The 20,526-nt window shown below is 39.6% G+C and overlaps 2 protein-coding genes across 2 annotated transcripts in view; one reads left to right on the top strand and one right to left on the bottom strand.

Moving 5' to 3' along the window:
* Window positions 1-20,526, bottom strand: part of TTN1 (ARM repeat superfamily protein) — an 87,607-nt gene that overhangs the window by 24,052 nt on the left and 43,029 nt on the right. The window contains exons 6-9 of the mRNA XM_010260734.3: window positions 10,271-10,387; window positions 9,963-10,067; window positions 4,341-4,511; window positions 4,027-4,242 (exon numbers count right to left, since the gene is read on the bottom strand). Coding sequence (XP_010259036.1) covers window positions 4,027-4,242; window positions 4,341-4,511; window positions 9,963-10,067; window positions 10,271-10,387 — 609 coding nt within the window. The remainder of the gene's footprint in view (window positions 1-4,026; window positions 4,243-4,340; window positions 4,512-9,962; window positions 10,068-10,270; window positions 10,388-20,526) is intronic.
* On the top strand, window positions 15,238-17,141 carry LOC104598684 (uncharacterized). The gene is made up of 2 exons (XM_010260863.2): window positions 15,238-15,984; window positions 16,131-17,141. The coding sequence occupies exons 1-2, from the start codon at window positions 15,238-15,240 to the stop codon at window positions 17,139-17,141; spliced, it is 1,758 nt and encodes a 585-aa protein (XP_010259165.2).

The raw sequence follows: 20,526 nt of genomic DNA, 5'->3' as shown, positions 1-20,526 counted from the left end.
GGCTTTGAAGTTGCTAGTTCCTTCCTTGAGTCATCTTTCATCATTAGATTGTGAGTCATGTCAGTTGGGAAAACATCATCGAGTCTCATTTAGTCCAAGAATTGATAGTCATGTCTCAAGTCCTTTTGCTTTAGTTCATTCTGATGTATGGGGTCCAGTTAAAGTGGTGTCATACAATGGGTTTAAGTATTTTGTAATCTTTGTTGATGACTTTTCAAGGATGACATGGATCTATCTTATGAAAGACCGTAGTGAATTGTTCTCTATTTTTCAGAAATTTCATGCTGAAATACGCACTCAGTTTGGTGTTAATATGAAAATACTTCGCTCCAATAATGCCAAAGAATACATCTCCTCATCGTTTCAGCAATACCTAGAACATCATGGAATAATTCATCAAACTTCTTGTGCCTACACCCCACAACAAAACGGTGTAGCTGAATGGAAAAATAGACATCTTCTTGAAACTGCTCGGTCCTTGATGATCAATATGCATGTCCCAAAGCACTTTTGGAGTGATGCTGTTCTTGCATCCTGTTTTTTGATAAATCGGATGCCCATGTCAATCCTTGGAAGTCAATCCCCTTTCTCCGTGTTGTTCCCCACTTTGTCTCCCTTTCCTCTCACCCCAAGAGTCTTTGGTTGTGTTTGTTTTGTTCAGCACTTGGGGCCTAGAGTAGACAAGCTAGATGCTCGGGCTACGAAGTGTATATTTCTTGGCTACTCAAGGACTCAGAAAGAGTACAAATGTTATAACCCTACGTTTCATAAATCGTTTGTGTGCCCGGATGTCACCTTCTTTGAATCAGTTCCTTTTTTCTCCAATACCGGAGTCTCTTCTTCTCCCTCTATGGTTCCTCTTCCTGTTCCGGTTGTGGAACCCCTTCCCGTAGCTCCCACTCCTACGGTAGATGCACATCATATGCCGGTTACTACAGAGAGGTCGCCGATTACTCAAGTGTATACTCGCAGAAGTGCTTCGGCTTCTCCTCCACTTCGGCACCCGTCAACAGATCCTGCTACTGCTCCTTCTCCCTCAGATCTTCATCTCCCTATTGCTTTGCGGAAAGGTAAACGTACTTGTACTTCTCATCCCATTTCAGACTATGTTTCCACTGCTCACCTTTCTGCTTCCCATTGCAAGTTTATATCATTACTCTCTTCAATTCCCATTCCCAAGACTGTACAGGAAGCCCTTGCCTCTCCAGGGTGGCGGCAAGCCATGGAAGAAGAACTCTCTGCTCTACAACATAATCATACGTGGGAACTCACCATCCTTCCTCCCGGTAAGCACATTGTTGGGTGTAAATGGGTCTATACAATGAAGCATCTTCCTGATGGCAATGTGGAACGATTGAAGGCACGGTTAGTGGCCAAGGGCTATTCTCAGTTATATGGTGTGGACTATATGGAGACAGTTTCTCCTGTGGCTAAAATTGGTTCAGTTTGGGTGTTGATCTCATTGGCTACTATGCATGATTGGCCTCTCCTACAACTTGACATCAAAAATGCCTTCCTACATGGTGATCTTGTTGAGGAGGTGTATATGGAGCAACCACCAGGGTTTGTTGCTCAGGGGGAGGCTGGTAAGATGTGCAGGCTCAAAAAGGCAATCTATGGATTGAAACAATCTCCACGTGCATGGTTCGGCAAGTTCAGTGAAGTGGTGAAGGCCTTTGGGATGAAACAGTGTCAGGTTGATCATTCCGTGTTTAGCTATAACTCGAAAGATGGAAAAATCTTGCTAGTCATGTATGTGGATGATATTGTCATAACTGGAAGTGACAGCAATGGAATTGACAGGCTGAAAAAATTCTTACAAGACCACTTCAATACGAAAGATCTGGGGAAGCTAAAGTATTTCTTAGGAATAGAAGTTGCGAGGTCAAAACAGGGGATCAACCTATGCCAGAGGAAATATGTTCTTGATCTACTTGAAGAAACAGGGTTGTTAGGTGCTAAACCAGCAGAGACTCCTATGGAACTCAATGCCAAGTTAAGTGTGGATGCAGGTGATGAGTTTCATGATCCTAGAAGATACAGAAGGTTGGTGGTAAAGTTGAACTTCCTGACCATTACCCGACCAGATATATCATTTGCTGTGAGTGTGGTGAGTCAGTTTATGCAACATCCCCGGGTTCCTCACTGGGAAGCTGTTCTGAGAATTGTTAGGTACTTAAAGGGTGCTCCAGGTCGTGGTCTGTTATACCAAAAAGAAGGACCTCTTGAGATAGTAGGGTACACAGATGCTGATTGGGCTGGCTCTATATCAGACAAGAGGTCAACCACAGGGTATTGTACCTTCCTGGGTGGCAATCTTGTAACTTGGAAGAGCAAGAAGCAAACAGTGGTGGCAAGAAGTAGTGCGGAAGCAGAGTACAGGGCTATGGCCCATACCACATGTGAACTAGTATGGCTGAAAAACCTACTACAGGAGATGGATTTCTCAATTGACAAACCCATGAGACTATACGGTGATAACCAAGCTGTTGTTCACATCTCATCCAATCCGGTCTTCCATGAAAGAACTAAACATATTGAGGTGGATTGTCACTTTGTGAGAGAGAAAGTGATAAGTGGGGTAATAACTACATCTCATGTGAGCTCAGGAAATCAGTGGGCAGATATCTTCACAAAAGGATTGTCTCGGGGAAGAATAGATTACATTTGTAACAAGCTGGGACTATATGATATATACTCTCCAGCTTGAGGGGGAGTGTTAGAATGCTCGAGTCAGGGGTATTTTGGTCATTCTAGTGTATCTTATTGAAAGTGAAATATCTATTGTATCTGAGTTTAAGTTATGTGTCCCATCTTCTATGAGGGACAAAATTGTCTTTCTTGTAACTCAAGTTTTCATGAATAAAAGTCAAGTGGGTCGGCTAGGAGAGGTACTTTTTGTAAATCCTCTCTTCTAGTCTGGCCGAATACTTTTCTCCTCTCCTTCTTCTTTCTTCTTTTTTCTTCTCTACTTTGACCTAGAAACAACTAGGGTTTATTCACACAACCAAACAAAAAAAAAAAGTTAGGGAGAAAACAAGAGGCGAATATGGCACTGACCTAGCAGAAACGCCTTGAATAAACAGCATTGATACCAAACACTTACTAAGATAATTCAGGGAAGAACAGCATCTACTGCACTAGTAACTAAATGATCCGATGCATGTCCAAGAGTCTAAAAGAGCAAAGGGCAGGCTAAAAAGGACACGTGATGGGGTAGTCAGGAATAATTTGAAGGATCACAGTTTAACAATGAAAATGAGCATTAATAGAGTGAAATTGTGAAACAGGACTATTGTAGCTTAACCCGTATAGTTAGGATAATGATTAGTTTATAATAGTAGAGTAATAGTTAGAAATATTGATAATTGATGCAGCCTTTAAGGACCACATATGCTGCTGAATTGCAAATACCCATAATATCCGGTCCCAATTTTATTACTCTTCAAAAGAATTTTAACTCCCAAGGACCTTCCCATGCAAACATAGTAACATCCTCTTGACTAGCAAGAGGTTTCTGGACCTGGCAACTGGCACCATTCTTTGGAATCTCCTTCCTTTTGTCATTTGTTGGTGCATTTGGAATGAAAGAACAACCATATTTTGAAGGCATGAGTTTTTCCAAAAACATGTTTATTGTGAGGAAAAATATCGGTTTACTGGTCTATGATCTTGAAGGATTTTTAAGGGATAAAGCATAACCATTTTAGGCAACAACAGGATATGTTTTTTCTATACTTTCGTTGATGAATAGCCAAACTTATGGCTTTAAATGATTTTTTATCATTAACCATGTAAAGGTTATGTAATGATTTTAGGATTCCCCCCTTTTACTGATGATATACTATATCATTTATCAAAAATAAAAATAAAAAAAACGAAAGGAGATCACTCAAAAGATATTCCAGAAGTCCTATATATCTAATTTCAAAAAGAAGAATCTTGTGCCTGGTGTTTGCATGTGTGTGTGTGTGGGAGAGAGAGAGAGAGAGAGAGAGATTACTAGGTGTCAAATTAGAAGCATACCCAGTGACAAATCTTACTACATAGAAGCTCTTCAACAAAAGGATGAAGATACTCCTTATACTGCACAATGTTTACAGCAACATTAAGGTATGAGTTTACTCGTGAGGAGAGTGAGAAATAATCCGCTGTATTAACTATTTCAATGCCATGTGGAAAACTCCCCTGTCTTCCAACATTCTCCTGAAAAGCGGCTGCAGCAGCTCTCCTGCAATTAACCTAAGCATCACAATAGATACTCAGTTACAAACCCAATCCTTACATTAAATAAAATTGCTATGTGAAAATAAAGGGTTGGATAGAAAGAAGTTATCCACCTCACGGTCATAACAGGCTACTGTTAATAGGTGCGGAGCAAGTTGTTCCAAAATGTTTTTCATATCTGAGTGGAAGTATGAACGACCAAATGCCCAACAAACATAGGCAGCAGCATCACGCACATGGGATCCAACACTATGTGGACCCCTTCGAATATCATAATGTAGTGCCTGTTAAGAAGATCTCTTCTAAGTAATGATGCTGTAAGAAACATTTATGGTGTATCTAATGTATTTTGTGAATAGTTTTAACATTAATCCATTCATGCAAAAATAAGCAATCATTTTTATAAGAGAAATTATAGCATTAATGTATCAAACAAATTGAGATATCGAACTGGTGTATAGATTGCAGATCTGGTGGTGATCTTTGTAGGGCCAATGGACAGCATTCTCACTCAAGATAAGTTGTAGAAGAGAGATTTGCATTTTGCAATTGGCAAATAGATGTACGCTGTGCCTTTCAGAGGAAGAAAACATTATTCATTTGCTGGTGAGGTGCAGCTTTCTCAAGAGGAATTTGGGGATATTTCTTCCAACTATTCAGATTCGAAGGTTGGTCACCATGTGGGCCAAAGGAGATTTTTGAGCTTTGGCCAAGGTTCAATATTGACATCAAAGAAAAGATATTATGGAGCTTTATTCCTTTTGGCTGTTTGTTGGGAAATTTGGAAAGAAAGAAATAGAAGAAATTTAGAAGGGAAGATGAAGAACAAGGAAAGACTAAGTGCAGTTATTGGAGCAAAGCTTATGGATTGGATGTTTATACTTCCAGAATTTGAAGTCCTCAAAAGACAAGATTTTGGTTCTAATTTTTGGAGCATTATGAATTTCAGTGAATGTAATATACTTAAAAAGAGTTGTATGGTTTTTTATGCTTCTTATTTTTGGTACTGGATTAGTGACGCCTTGTCACCAGATGTTATTGTAATAAGTGAGAGAGGGGGGGAAGAGAAAAAATACCTGGCAACAACCAGAATTCACCAAGCCAATTTTTATTTCATCAAATCAACCCTTTTTTTCAATTACAATGAAATCTATCTATAGGCTTACCATAAGAACTCAGATTTCCCTTCATAGACTCTAGTTGGACTACTAAACTGACCAAAAACAATTTCTAATTGCTTTAAAACTAAGACAAAACCATAGGAAAAGTCAAAAATATCAGCTTGCATCTTTCTGAATGCTGCAATCATATGGGCAGTTAATAAGAAGTCAGTCAGTACCATCTGTACCAAGTTTGTGAATTCAGCAAGTTTTGCCTTGTGTGATTTGGTGAAGAACTAACTGCAGTGATCATTTCTTCATTCTATATTCGCCACTTCAGACTTTGTATTCTTGAGCTATGTATTCTAACATCTGGAAACCTTGAATTCTATGTTTTCCAATGTATGAACACATTGGATGCTATGTTTAATTATGTGGACAACAAGGTTCAGGTTCGTTAAAGCCTGACACTTGGAAGTCTTTTTATGCCTGTATCAAGGTCCTCAGATGTTTCTGAAACCTATATACGAGCTGATTGCAATGATTTCTGTTGTGCTTATTGGATTGACCTGTGGTGTGTGTTGATTCAATCTAATAGGTGTATTGTCAGTTGCTGGAAATGTCTACCATGCACAACTTAAAGGATCTTGAAGTTTCAGGCGGAGCTACAGGTTGATGGCCATTGGATAGGGTCTACCATGAGTACCTAGGAAGACAACCCAGATCTATAGTTACTACTGTGAAGCGGCCACAATCTGTGAACAAGTAGGAGAACTACACTATTATGTCCTAGCTACTGAATTCCAATACAGCCTCATATATGTCATGGTTTTTTGTTTCCTGAAACTACAGCCAAAGTTTGTGGAAGAGCCAATAAGACATCCCAAGCTCAGTTTCATCAAGAAATTGATAGCTTTCATCAGGGGGAGAAGAGTTTAGCATCTTATTCATAGTTTATTGTCTTATTCACAGGAGGGCACCTTGTCACCTAGTCACCTAGGCGATGGATTATCTTAAATAAAAAACATGAACCCTGGGGTAGTTCCCTAGGTTCCATAGAAACTAGTAACCATCATTCATTAATAAGTATCTATAATTTTCATAAAAAGTATAAATATATTCAAATATAGAAAATCAGCATATTTATGATAAGACAAAGAACAAAGAAAAGAAAATTCAGAAAATATAGGGGTTGAGTTGAGCCCCTGTTTTTGTCCTAGGAAAAGAAGAAAAGAAAAGGTAGTAGAAGAAGAAGAAGAACAACAACAACAACAACATTAAAATCTTGTTAGCTAATTGGTTCAGGTTTTTAAGTCCTTGAGGGTTCAAGACAACATACACCAACATGAGTGTTGATTGAACCCTAATAAATAAGAAACTAATATATAAATCCACAAAAAGAATATTTTATTTTAATAATGTCTATTTTATTATTATATTTAAAAAAAATAGAATACAAAAGTATTTCATTGCACCATGTACAAATTAGCTTGGCAGTTAAGTGACACAACTCTCCATGAGTGCCATTGTCACCTAGGAATCGCCTTGACAACTACCATCTTATTTCTCCACCATGCAAAGTGTGGAAGAAAGTTCAGATAAGCAAGCACACTTGAAATCCTGTTTGATCATTCAGATAGAATCCAAATCCAAATTATCACATACTTAGGATTCCTACATGCTAAGAAAAGTTCAAATTACCAAGCAGGTTTGGTAAATCTCCACTGCCAAATGTGAATGACAGTACTCAATTTACTTGGATTTATCTAATGAAATCAAGAGTTGAAGTTCCAAACATTGTAAAAAAAAATTATATCATATGATTTGACCTAATTTGAGAGCAAAATGGGGAAAACATTTTGAAAACTCCCTTAATTCCTTCTTGGAAGAATCTAGTATCTTTAATCAGAGTTCTTATGTTTACACTCATCAACAAAATGGGGTATCTAAGAGGAAAAATAGTCACTTTTGGAGGTTTCAAGAAGTCTTTTGTTGACAATGAATTATCCATATAAAATCTGGGCTGAAGGTGTTCTTATAGTTACCTTTCTCATAAACCAAATATCATTTCATGTCTTTCACTTGAGACGTGTGTATCTAATGCACATCTTTGGTCTATATCATATGAAGTTGGATCCTAACGTTAAGCATCTGGATTATGTTTTTTTTTGAAAAACGGTTTACCATTATGGATAATCCTTTATTTGAGTCTACTATATGTTTTCCCTGTTTCTTTAGGGAAATAGTAGCATAAAAGGGAGGCCCGTTCTTCCTATCCATTGCCTCCTTTTGCCCTTTATCATTATGGATAATACATTATTTGAGTCTACTATATGTTTTCCCTGTTTCTTTAGGGGAATAGTAGCATAAAAGGGAGGCCTGTTCTTCTTCCTATCCATTGCCTCCTTTTGCCTCCTCCAAAGTCAGAACTTAGTGTTACTCAGTCTCCTATGCCTAACAAATTGCATGCCTATACACAACATTGTAAGAAGGGAAAGAAAATCATGGACATGGTAGAACATCCAATGCCAACTAAATGCACTAGATATTGTGTGCAACCTATACTATGTATCCAATTACATTTTTTTCTTATTCCTCCTTGTCTCCTTCATATTTTGCTTTACTCACTTGTATTTCTCCTGTGCTTATTTCTCATGATGTTGTTGAGGCTCTCACTTTATTAAACCTGAGTGAAAGGAAACAATAACTATGGAGATGATGCTTTACATTAAAAAAATACTTAGGAACCAGTTAAGATTCCTAAAGGAAAGGAACTACTAGGATGCAAATGGTCCAATGCCAAGTTCTAAGGGACTCAGACAGGGTGACCCCTTCTCCCTTCTTTTGCTTATCTATGTAATGGAAGTTCTCACTAATTTTAGTAGCCAAGTGGGGGAGAAAGGTTTACGGAAAGGCTTTGAGGTGATTCTAGGAGGGGAGAGTGTCCAGCTATTGCAATTTGCGGATGATACCTTGTGCTTTGTGGGAAGCTAAGGAGGATCAACTTGATTTGTTGGTAGGGGTGCTCAGTTGGTTTGGACTAGTGCCGAGCCTGAAAGTAAATTAGAATAAAAGTAGTTTGATCCCTGTGGGTAATGTGGAAAACATTGAGGACTTGGCAGGAAGGTTATCTTGTCAAGTGAGTTTCTTGCCAACCAAGTATTTGATGCTACCATTAGGAGCTAAATGCACTTCGGCTCTGATATGGGAACCAGTTCTGGAACGATAGAAAAGAAATTGGCATCATGGAAGGCAAAATATTTGTCCTTGGGGGAAAGAATTACTCTATTAAAAAGCTCTCTGTCCAATCCTCCAGCTTCCTCAAGAGTTGTTTATGAGGGGATCCTCTTGTACTATTATTCCTAATTTAATAAAATTACCCTACCTTTTTCAAAAGAAAAAGGGTCCAATGCCAAGTTGGTGGGAAGGGGAACACTTACTCCAATTATATCAACTGAGAAGGAAGGTAGTAAGTTATAGGCTGATAAAGGGAATTTTAAAAGGCTACTGTCTCTTCTTTATTTTTCACTAACCAAGTCAAACATCACATATGCTGTTGAGGTAATCAGCCAATATATGCATGCTCCTACATTCGTCATCAGGAAGAAGCTTATTTTGTTTTATAGTAATTGATATCCTCAAGAAGAAGATTATTTTTGCAAACACTTAATGTGGAAGCATGGTTCAAAGTATTGAGACGGCAGAGGCATATCGGTACTTAGATACACACGGAATTAACCTTTTTTTTAGTTTTTTTTTTTCAAATATTGGTTTTTGGGGAGTTAAAAAAGGGTTTTTTTATTAAAAAAGGGTGGGGTCCCGAAACACCTGTACCCAAAAGATACGATATGATACGCCTGATATGGGGCGTATCATATCGATTTTTTGAACCTTGTGTGGAAGCATATACACATTTTAATTTGATTGGGCAGGTGGCTTACATTATAGAAAAGCATTGTATTGGTGGTAACATGGAGGAACAAGAACCAGTTGATTGTAGATCAATCAAGTGTTAAAGCCGAATATAAGGCAATAACTCATGGTGTATCTAAGTTTTTCCGTTTTTGGTATTTGGTTCCATGCACCACTAATAACCCCCCTTTCCCCAAATCAGTGGTTGCAAGAATCGATTCCGCGTCAATGCTGGAAAGAACCAGCTAGCATACCAATGAGCCACCCCTCGGTTGGTAAAACATATTGAAGTTGATAGGCACTTTATCAGAGAAAAAACAGCCTATAAGGATGCAGTCTTGTTATATAAAGACTACAGTCAACTTTTAAATTTTTTGAAAATCAGAATAGTTCACTCAAAATTGAACAATATTTTGACCAAGTTGACAATGATAGAGATCAGTGCAGTGTACTAATATTAAGATAATAGAGGGGTATTATTGTATTTTACTCGTTTTTCACCAAGTATAAATAACATTGCTTTAGGCCAACCAACTCAGCATCAATAAGGTAGAGAAGAAAGCAAACGTCATGATAGAGTAACTTAAAGATATTGGAAAGAGATACTTCTCTTGGAAACAAAAGAATTGGGCAGATATTCCAAATAAACTAATACATCAACAACATTTGTCACATATTCTTGAATTTTGTGACAACTAAAATTTAGGAGACAACACATCCTACCTTGATGATAACAGGAACAACTTTAGGAAGACTAATAGGTAAGAGTAATCCTCTGCGAGCCAGCTCAGCAAGGGCTAAGCAACCTCCATGCCATGAACCATCTCCCTATTAACCATGAATTGATAATCATAAAGTTAGCAATGCAAAATTGCCAAATTGAATAAAAGAAGAAATACAAAGCCCATAAACATTTTCAGTTGTATTAGTTCCTGCAGTCCATAACTGTTGTATCTTTAGCACATTACATCATCAAATTCAATGCAAGACATCATGGGAAGTATACAAAAGAAAATTGTAAGGCAACAAACCTCGCCAGGTGAGAAAAGTTCCAATACAGATGACAGCACTTCATCTGAAAGGGTAGATGTTAAACGTGCAGTTATACGTCCAATACCTTTTGCTGCAGACCAGCGGACAACAGTATCCTGCGCCACCAACAAACATGGCATCTGTCAATTTTTTCTAACAAATTATGAAAGCATTTTAGTGAAGTATAAGATTATATAAGAGCGATAGAATTAAAAAAAACATCCAAATTGCCTATACTTCTCGCAAATAGTTTAACAAACTGCATGGCACACCATGGACAAATTCAAAGCCACCCTACTACCAACTTCCACCAAATACCATGATTGAATCACATCCCCCATCAAGAAGGAACAGGCTTATGAAACCTTAAATAAAGAATCAAAGAATTCCCATGGGAAAGAAATGAAGAGAACATTGTTTCATCAGTTGTTTTGGTGCTTTGCACATTGCACAACAGTTACGGATATGCTTTCCCCCATTGTTTGGGTGATCAATCATAAGCACAAGCAACAGAAACTAAAAGTTTCCCCTCTTGAAGGGAGAAACAGAGGTAACCTTCCTTTTGAATCCTATTTCCAAAAATTTCCATATCTATCGTCTGGAAAGACGAGAGCTTCTTCAAGCTTCTGAAAAAGTAGATGACATTTTACGGTTTCTTTGTTTTACAGGACATAGGATTGAACACCACTGAGATGCCTTAGACAAAGAAGAATTCAGAAATATTTCTACTCATTTGCAACAAGACTAGACAAAGTCGAGGACACAGAGAGCAAAGCTCACCTGGAATATAAGCTTTTATGAGAAAAAAAAAGGTTCTGGTGAATATGAAGCAACTTTTATGAAATTAAGATTTCACATACACATCCGACTAGGAAAATAGGAAAATATGCATATATTTTCTCCAACTTATACTACTTCATCTCTTTAAAGCATAGCTTAATTCAACTCAAGAATCACAATACATGAAACACTTAGGCCCTGTTCATTTACAAAGTTCTCACTTACCCGAGTAAGTGCACTTACCCAAGTAAATATTTCCTAGGTAACACTTACCCGGGTAAGTTCACTTACCAATGTTCTTTTGATTCCCAGGTAAGTAATATAATGACCTTTTTACCCATAAAAAGCTAATGTCAAAAAGGGCAAACTTGTCCCATTATGTTTGATAAGCTTTTCCCCCACGTGGGAAAATTACTTACCCACCTAGGAGATGGGTAAGTTTTACCCAGGTAAATGAAGCTCTCTTTACTGTGGGGCCCAATACTTAATGCAAAAAGAACATTGGGGCCCAACTTTCCCCCTCTTATTTACCAGTAAACAAATAGGGCCTTAGGTTTGTCAACTCAGACTGCATAGGGGCCAATTTGCAACTAAGGCGCAAGGTGCAAGGCGAGGCATGCAGCATGCACCCTTTAGAAGCAAGTGCAAAAATACAAAAAATCAAAAAAAATCAAAAAAAATCAAAAAAAATCAAAAAAAATCAAAAAAAATCAAAAAAAAGTCAAAAATATAAACATAATATTAATAAAAAATATTAACTTAAATTTTAAAATTAATGTTTTAAAAAACCTATTATATAAAATTAAAATACATAAACATAACATGTAAAGCATATTCAAATGAGAATTTAAAAAAAAATCAAACATATAAAACATTTTCAAGCATGTAAAACCCACAATCTCTTTTTTTCCTAAATTGTATTACTTCAAGTAGCTAATGTGATGTAAAACATATTACATTCCTAATTCTACAAGCCACCTTTGTGCCACACCCCTCAAGGCAAACCCAAACAAGTCCATATTAGGGTCTTAAATTCTTAGTTCTCACACAAAAAAATAATGATTTTATAATTTTAATTGCTTTTATAATTTTCCAAGAACCCCCTATTTGCTAATGTTGTTCATTCATTCTTCCTAATAAAATATCTTCTTAAAAAGCAAGTAAAATTATAAAATCATAATTTTTTTGTGTGAGAACTAAGAATTTTAAGACCCTAACATGGACTTGTTTGGGCTTGCCTCGAGGGGCATGCCATGGGAGTCCAGGGGTGGAGCCTGGGCTGAGGCACAAGGCACACCAGGCGTGCGCCTTTTGAAAGGGCTATGTCTAGGACCTAGGCGAGGCGCAAACCCTAAAATGTGCCTCGCCTGTACGCCTAGGCGCGTCTTTTAAATCATTGGATGGAAGCATATTTAAATTTCATATGGTATCCTTTTATCTTTCAAGATGGTGCGAAATTGGTTAATAAAGGAAAAATTATTATTTTAGGACATACATAGCAAAAGTTGTAGTAGAGCTTCTAGTGCTTCACGTTGGAAAGCAATCCAGAAGTGTCTTCTACTCTTCCTTAATCATGTCAGGTTTGACCTTGATGCAGGCAACAAAGTTAAATTTTGGGAAGATTTGTGGGTGGGTGAAGCTCCTTTAAAGGATTCTTTTTCTTCCCTATTTGCCCTCTCTTCTTTTAAAGGAAAACCAATCTCTTAGTTTTTTATTCCCCCCTCCTATTTCTGGTTTTAGGTGAAATCTGGACTTTCGTAGAAATGTGAGGGATTCAGAATCAGGTACTGTTTCAAATCTCCTACATATTCTTGATGGAGTTTTACTTTACACTAGTAAACGGGATGGTAGACTCTGGACTCTTCATCCTTCTGGAGTTTTCAATTGCACTTCTTTCTTTAAGTCTTTTTCGTCTTCTTTGCAACTTGTGCCTTTTCCAGTCAAAGAAGTATGGTGTCACCCTACCCTACCCCCCCCCCCCCCCCAAAGTGGATGTTTTTTGTTGGGAGGTTTTCCATTGTGCAATTAATACCTGTGATATGTTACAAAGAAAAAGACCTGGCTGGTGCCTTTCTCCAAACTGGTGCTCTCTGTATGAGTCTAATGGTGAAACTGCTCATCACATTCTCATTTACTGCTCCTTTTCTTGCCGTACTCGGGATTAGTTTTTCTCTCCCTTTGGTTGCAGGTGGAACACCCCTAACAATTTGGACAGGCTGTTTGACACTTCTACTTTCAGATGGCCAAAAAGAAGAGGAAGATTATTGGGAAGATGTACGAGGCAGCAGTGATTTGGACACTGTGGGAAGAGAGAAACTTGTGAATCTTTGAGTTTGTTCTCAGACTTTACCTTTGATGATATAATAAGAAAGTGGGGAACAATTGCAGCCTTATCCTCATCCAAGAAGAAAATCTATGGGATTGGGATCCTCCTGAGTTAAGGTTCCTTAGGATAAACTTTGATGGAAGCAGTTTTGGGAATCCAGGTCCATCTGGAATCGGAGGGGTGTTAAGAAATGAAAGTGGAGATATTGTGGGTTTGTATTCGGGCCCTGTTGGAATGGGTGAGATTCAATAACAACGGAATTGGCTGCAGTGATTTCTGGGGCGCAAAAGGCCTTGGAGTTGGGGGTGAGAAAGCTGGTAGTTAAAGGAGATTCCAAAGTCATGATAAGTTGGTTGAAACAGAATGAAAAGACTCCTTGGTACTTCAGAAATGAAATTCAAGGGACATGTTTTTGGTAATTCGGTGATTCCAAGATCAGCAAATAGTCTAGCAGACCAGTTACCAAAACATGGGTTAACAGGGCACAATGTTTTGGGGAGTTGTAAGGATAAAGGTCTAAAGGTTTTATAGTTTTTTTTTCTTTTTTGGCAGTCTTGATTTCACAATGGGGGGTAGCCAAGGCTACCCATAATTTGTACATGTTCTAATTTCATTAAGTAATAAAATTTATTTTCGTTACTGATCAAATGTTCCTGCATATACTTCTATTTTTTCATTATGTTTAGTTTAATTTCATTGTCAACAAAAAATTAAAAAATAATAATAAAATAATAAAAAAAAAAAAACAAAAGAACATCTCCACTGCATTTTTTTGCATACAGGCAGAGTCAACTTATACACCACATCATCAATACAAAACTGGAACTGCAACCATTTGTATGAATCCAGCACCTGGTAGTGGAAGGAAACTCTGAAACTGTTGTGGGATGGCTGACAGACCCAACTTCAGCCATGTGGCGACACAGAGATTTATTGAGGAAAGTCAACAGGCTTACAAGAAACATGACTGTTACCTCTCTTTTTCTTTTTGTTGATCAATAACACATTTCATTAATTATCAACAATTAGAATTACAAGGAGGAAGACAAAACTTTCTTATCTTCCAATTTCAGCTTAATCCCCAAGAACTGAACAGGAGAGAATTAGCTGATCTTTTAACCCATCTGATTTTAACTTCCATTTCTCGAACCAGCCATATGAATTTCCTTCTCATATTGCTATATCTCCATAAACCACTCTCGTCTTTCTTCAGCCACCCTACCACCACCTCCAAGTCCCCTTCAATTATGAGTTTTCTGAGATTCATCTCCCTAGCTTTTTGGACTCCTTCCAAGACTGCATGGATCTCAGCTCTAAAGGAGTCTCCCACTCCAATGGGGCCCGAAAACATGGCAGAAACAGCCCTATTCTCATCCCTAAAGACACCCCCAATCCCTGATTGTCCAGTGATAGGCCCTCAACTACCCACTCGGGCCCACAACAGGAAACCCAGGCCCAAGACACAGCAAGTCAGGCCCAGAAGGCCCACACGTCAGTCCAGAACACCACACGAATCACACGGGTGGCACCACCCAATACATTCGTATATAACCAACACCCACATATTTGAAAAGTAATCATAGACTGAAAATGCTCAGAAGTGGTTACAGTTGTAGCTGACCATTTATTATATAGGCCAATGAATGAATGCTTGAGGGGTGTTAATGAATCATTGAGATTTCTCTTTCTCTCTCTCTCTCCCTCTCTTTCTCTTTCTCTCTCTCTCTCCCTCTCTTTCTCTTTCTCTTCTCTCGTCCTCTACCTTTCGTCCATTTCAGGAGGGCGAGCTCCCTCGAACCAGCTCACCGGTGACAGAACAGCAGCGAGTCTTATCAATTGGTACAAGAGCCACCCAGATCCATGGATGCGCAGATGACAAGGCTTGAAGACAGTCTCAGTCGTCTTGAGGGAAGTCAGAGGAATCAGAAAGGAATTCCGGCTGAGCTGAAGATGGTTTTAGACAGGCTTGGCAGGATGGTTGGTTCTCTAGAAGAGCATAGTCGCCGAGCTCCTTCCGTCAACACTCATTTCAGAGAAAATGGAGGATCGAAGCTGATAGAGAGCATTGGAAAGCCAATAACGACAACGAGATCATCATCAGAAGTTGAGACTTCAACCCTAGCAACGAGCTCAGCGATGTTAGGTGACAAAATAGGGGAGGAGGTACGGAAGGGCGGTGTGAAGACTATAACCCCATCCATCGTTATCCATGTAGCTCGACCCCTGGTCCCTGTTCTCTTCCCTCTCACTCTCTCACTTAAATCGAGCCTGTCCATACCCAGCCCAGGTCCGTCTCAATTGTTCAACCTCTGGTCATCATTTTCGTTGGCGGCAACCATAACCCGACCCATCTCACCATGCCACCTGAAATCCATCTCTGTCCACTCTCCAGTTTTACAGATCCCTGTTCTTTCTCTTCTTCCATGGCTCCCTAGTGACAACCATGAGTTCTGGTTCATTGTTGGAGTTAGGCCCGGTGGTCACAGAACCTTCGACCACGAAGATCACATTGGACGTGTGCTTGTTTCCACCAAGTTACGATGTTGGCAAATTCTTTCGGTCATTGACAGTGATGCCAAAATAGCTAAGGCAGACTCAATGATTTGGGTTTGGTTCCAACAGAACCTCTAGACACAGGTCAACAACGAAAGGGGGAAATGATAGGTGATGGTGAGAATGCAAGCATCTTTAACGTAGTCATTGTTCACCTTGTCCATTCTAGCATCTCCAGTGGTGCCATATCCTATATCTAGGTGGATGTTGTTGTTGTGAGTATGTTCAGGCAATTTGGAGTTGGATTAATTAGTGCTCGTCCTGTTGCTACAAAGAAGAGATTTGTCATTGTCATCAGTGTCCCAGCCTCAGCTACACTCTCACCGAAGAAGATGAAATATGAAGATTTCTGCCGTAGTGCTTCTGTATGTACGGAGAAAATAGGCCCAAGGTGTCGACGATTTTTCAGCTCTTCAAATTTTATGAAGCTTGAGAAAGATGAGTCTGGAAGAATTTCCATCCTGCCATTTTACCTTTTTGTGATGCGCACAGCTTCCCTCACTAAGGCGAGAATTGATATGAGCGAGCTTGATGAGGATTCTGATGGTTTCCTTCACTCTCATGAAATGGAGGCCTACATTAGAGGTTTTATCCCTAATCTGGCACAACTACGAGGTAGACCTGCAGCTTTTATTCAAAAGAACTGCCGCATTGCTGCATGCAAATTTTTCTTCTTCTGTGATCCTCACAGGCGAGGTAAAGCATGCATAAAGAAGGCACTACTTAGTAACTGCCTCCAGGAACTCATGGAACTGCACCAAGAAAGTGAGGAAGAAGTCACTGATACTGAACAAGCTGAAAACCGGTTCTCATCCGCACAACGGATATGTGATATGTTTCTTTCTCTAGACAAAGTTTTGAATGGGACATTGAGCAAGCAGGAGCTTCGAGAATATGCAGATGGTACATTGACAGAAATATTCATGGAGCGGGCATTTGATAAACATGTTCGGTGTGGCAAAATTGGTGGTGGTGGTGATAATGCACAGGAGATGGATTTTGAAAGTTTCCTTGACTTTGTTTTGGTCCTAGAAAACAAAGATACACCGGGAGGATTGGCATATTTGTCTCGGTGTCTTAATCTCCATGGAAGAGGGTACCTTACAACAACAGATATCCACACACTTTTCAGAGATGTACGTCAAAAATGGATCAAGGGAGGGAACTACGAGCTGCGCATTGAGGACGTAAGAGATGAGATATCGAGATAAGTATTTTGGCCCATGCATGGTGATTGGACGAGTGGGACAAGTGGCTTACAAATTGGGGCTTCCTACTTGCTCGAAATTACACCCGATTTTCCATGTTAGTATGTTGAAGCCTTGCCTAAGCCCTGCAACTAAGGTCACCCCGACCCTTCCGCAATTCACAGAAGACGAGGGTATACTGATTGAACCATGACAAATCAGAAATGTAAGAGGAGTCAAGATAGGCAAGAAGTTACACAAGCAGGCGTTAGTCATCTGGAAAAACTTGCCACCAAAAAATGCCACTCTGGAGGACTATGACATACTACAAGATCAGTATCCCCACATCAACCTTGACGACAAGGTGTTTCTTGAACAAGGTGGGACTGATAGGCCCTCAACTACCCACTTGGGCCCACAACAGGAAACCCAGGCCAAAGACACACAGCAAGTCAGGATCAGAAGGCCCACACGAATCACACGGGTGGCACCACCCAATACATTCGTATATAACCGACACCCACGTATTTGAAAAGTAATCATAAACTGTGAGTCTATGAAAATGCTCAGAAGCGGTTACAGTTGTAGCTGGCCATTTATTATATAGGCCAATGAACGAATGCTTGAGGGGTGTTAATGAACAGCAAGAGGGCGAGCTCCCTCTCTTTCTCTTTCTCTTCTCAAGACTTCTACCTCTTGTCCATTTCAGGAGGGCGAGCTCCCTCGAACCAGCTCACCGTGACAGAACAGCAGCGGGTCTTATCATCCAAGATTTCCTTTGCTACTTCCATCAAAGTTTAGCTTTATGAACCCCACAGGTGGGGGAGTCCAAGACACACTTATAACTGCTTTAATCTGGGTACAGCTAGCAATCTCACCCCACTTCCGCGGTATGTCATCCACTGTGTAGTTTGTAAATAACTCTAAGGATTTCAACCACTGTACAGCCCTTATGTGGATCAGGGCCTTCAGATCTTCAGCACTTCTTTCTTCTTCAGAGAAGATTCTGGAATTTCTCTCTTCCCATAAAGACCAGCAAACTGCTGCCCTCAGTCCTCTCCACATGGTCCTTCCCCTTTTCACACTCCACCTGAAAAAAGGAGCAAACAGATTTTGCAGAATTGATGGAGGATTCCAAGTACACCCAAACAGAGATAAAGCCCACTCCCAAATAGCTTTTGCAAATTGGCAGGACACAAGTAGGTGGAAACCAGTCTCCCCATCAGCCTTACAAAGAACACACCAATGAGGAGACAAACAAGAATTGGGTCTCTTCTTTTAGAGCAGATCACCGGTATTGATTCTTTCCAGAAATGCTTCCCAACAAAAACTACCAACCCCAGGAGGAATTGGTCTGCACCATACCTCAGTAACAGGGAAGGAAGGGGTTATAGGATTGGTGGACTGGCTTAACACTTTAAAGGAGGCACAAGAGAATGAACCAGTAGGGGTGGGGGTCCAAATTCTAGAGTCTGACTGTTACCTCTCTTTGGGTGGGAAGATCAGAAAATACCTTAGCGGATGGGTTAGCTAAGCAGGGGGCCACAAGGGAAAATTTATTTCGGAGAAGTACGGATACACCCGATGCAGAATTCTGAATTCCAGCCCCCCCCCCTACTACTAGCCCTCTCCCCCTCTATAAACCACATCCTGCCCGTGAATTTGGCATCAATTCACGATCAAGATGCATTTCCTCTGTACTTTGAGGCTATAAAATTCTGATCTGGGCTGATTGGTCATTCTCCCAATTTATTTTGGGCTGCTCAGTAATTTTACTTCTGGCTATTTTTGTTTTAATTTGATGTAATAGTTTTTGAAGAGGTAACAGCTCGTGCCTCTTCTTGGGTTTCCTGTATTGCCTTTTTTCTGATTTAATAAATTATCTTTGTACATCAAAAAAAAACCATTTGATGAATCCATAACTGCTCCTAATAATTCATTACAGCAGACCTTTAGTTTTCTTTGAGAACAGGAGCCATTTTCGAAGAAGAATCTCATTTATATCGTTAACCCTTCTCAATGCCCAGACAATCCACTTCCTTTGTCTACAAGTGATTTCCCAATTGACAAGGTGGTCTTTTACTCCTTTTTGGAACACTCCAGGTTCCAATAGAGAGTCTGACAACTTTCTTTTTCTTTTCACCACCTTCATAGAAGCCCCTGAGAGAAAGAAAGTAAACTAGAAAAGTGGTAAAACTGAGTCTGATTGTAGTGATTCCATTTCCAAGTGAGATGTAATTATTCTTCCATGCTATAAGCTTCCTAGAAAAATTTTTCTGTCCCAATACTTAGCTGTTCTAGGTCTTCCTCTGTGTTAGTGGTGTTAGTGAAGGGGTATTTCAGTCTTTGTACTTGTTGAGAATGCTGATGTGTACTGTTATGTTAGTTCGAGTGCCTCTTACTTAAAGAAGGGCACTCAAGTCTTTTTCAATAAGTCAATAATATAATAATAGGTCTGGCCGAATCAAGGGATTAACTTTTTTCCCTAATTCGAACCAGCCTTTCTCTCTTTGCTCTCTTCTCTCTTTTCTTCTTTCCTCTCCTACTTCTTGCTGTCTACTTTACTCTACAGTCAACGAACAAGACAGAATTCTATGGCAGGTCAAACTTCAACATGGTATCAGAGCTAGGTTCACCAAATCAGACTTGCTAGAATTCTGCCTTCTGCGCATTCGAATTAGGGTTTCACTTGGGGTTCTCAGTTGTGAGTTGGAGACTGGGAAAAGGGCTGAAAAGGAGTGATCGCCCTCTTCCCTAGGAGGTCTCTATGCCTCCGATTGTGTCGTTGGTGATTGGTTGCTGTGGTTTCTAAGCCCTAGTTAGGGCTGGTACGTGTGGTGCAGTGGTGTCTCAGCCCTTCGTATGGTTGGCCTTCAGGCGATGAGGTAAAGTTTTTTTTATATATTTTTTTTTGTTATGGAATACATGAGAGGTGTAGTACAGTTCGCATGATGGGTTCTCAGATTGCAGTATGCTAGGGTTTATGCTAGGGTTTATTCTGGTTTGTGTGTGATTCGAATGGCAATAGTGTCTACTTAATGGTGAAGCTTCCTATAGTTGTGGATTAATGTTGGTGGTGTTACAAGTGTGGTTTTCAGCTTTTGATATCGCTGAAATCAGTGTGTAGACCTCGGTGAGTAGGGGTTGTGGTGTTGTAGTTTTCAACATTTAATACTGCTGAAATCAGTGTACAGACTTCGGTGAGTAGGGTTTGTGGTGTTGCAGTTCTCAGCTGTTGAAATCAGTGTGCAGATTTCGATGAAGTGTCTGTGTGTAGTGTGCAGTGTGTAGTGCTCCTAATTCAGTGCTCAGAATTAAGGGAGTTCGGCAATGGCAGATAACAGTGATAGTAAACCTAGTGTCATGATATCTACTGACTACCTGAATGTCCAAATGACCTCCATTAAAC

Source organism: Nelumbo nucifera, chromosome 6, assembly GCF_055504915.1.
Source record: "Nelumbo nucifera cultivar China Antique chromosome 6, China Antique-T2T, whole genome shotgun sequence".
Lineage (NCBI taxonomy): Eukaryota > Viridiplantae > Streptophyta > Magnoliopsida > Proteales > Nelumbonaceae > Nelumbo > Nelumbo nucifera.
Note: the sequence above shows the minus strand (reverse complement) of the source record. Positions and strands in the feature narration are given on the sequence as shown.

Coding starts and splice junctions, on each gene's coding strand:
- LOC104598684 (XM_010260863.2), top strand. CDS start 15,238: ATGGATGCGCAGATGACAAGGCTTGAAGACAGTCTCAGTCGTCTTGAG. Junction 15,985..16,130: donor AGGCAGACTCAATGATTTGG/GTTTGGTTCCAA, acceptor TCCTATATCTAG/GTGGATGTTGTTGTTGTGAG.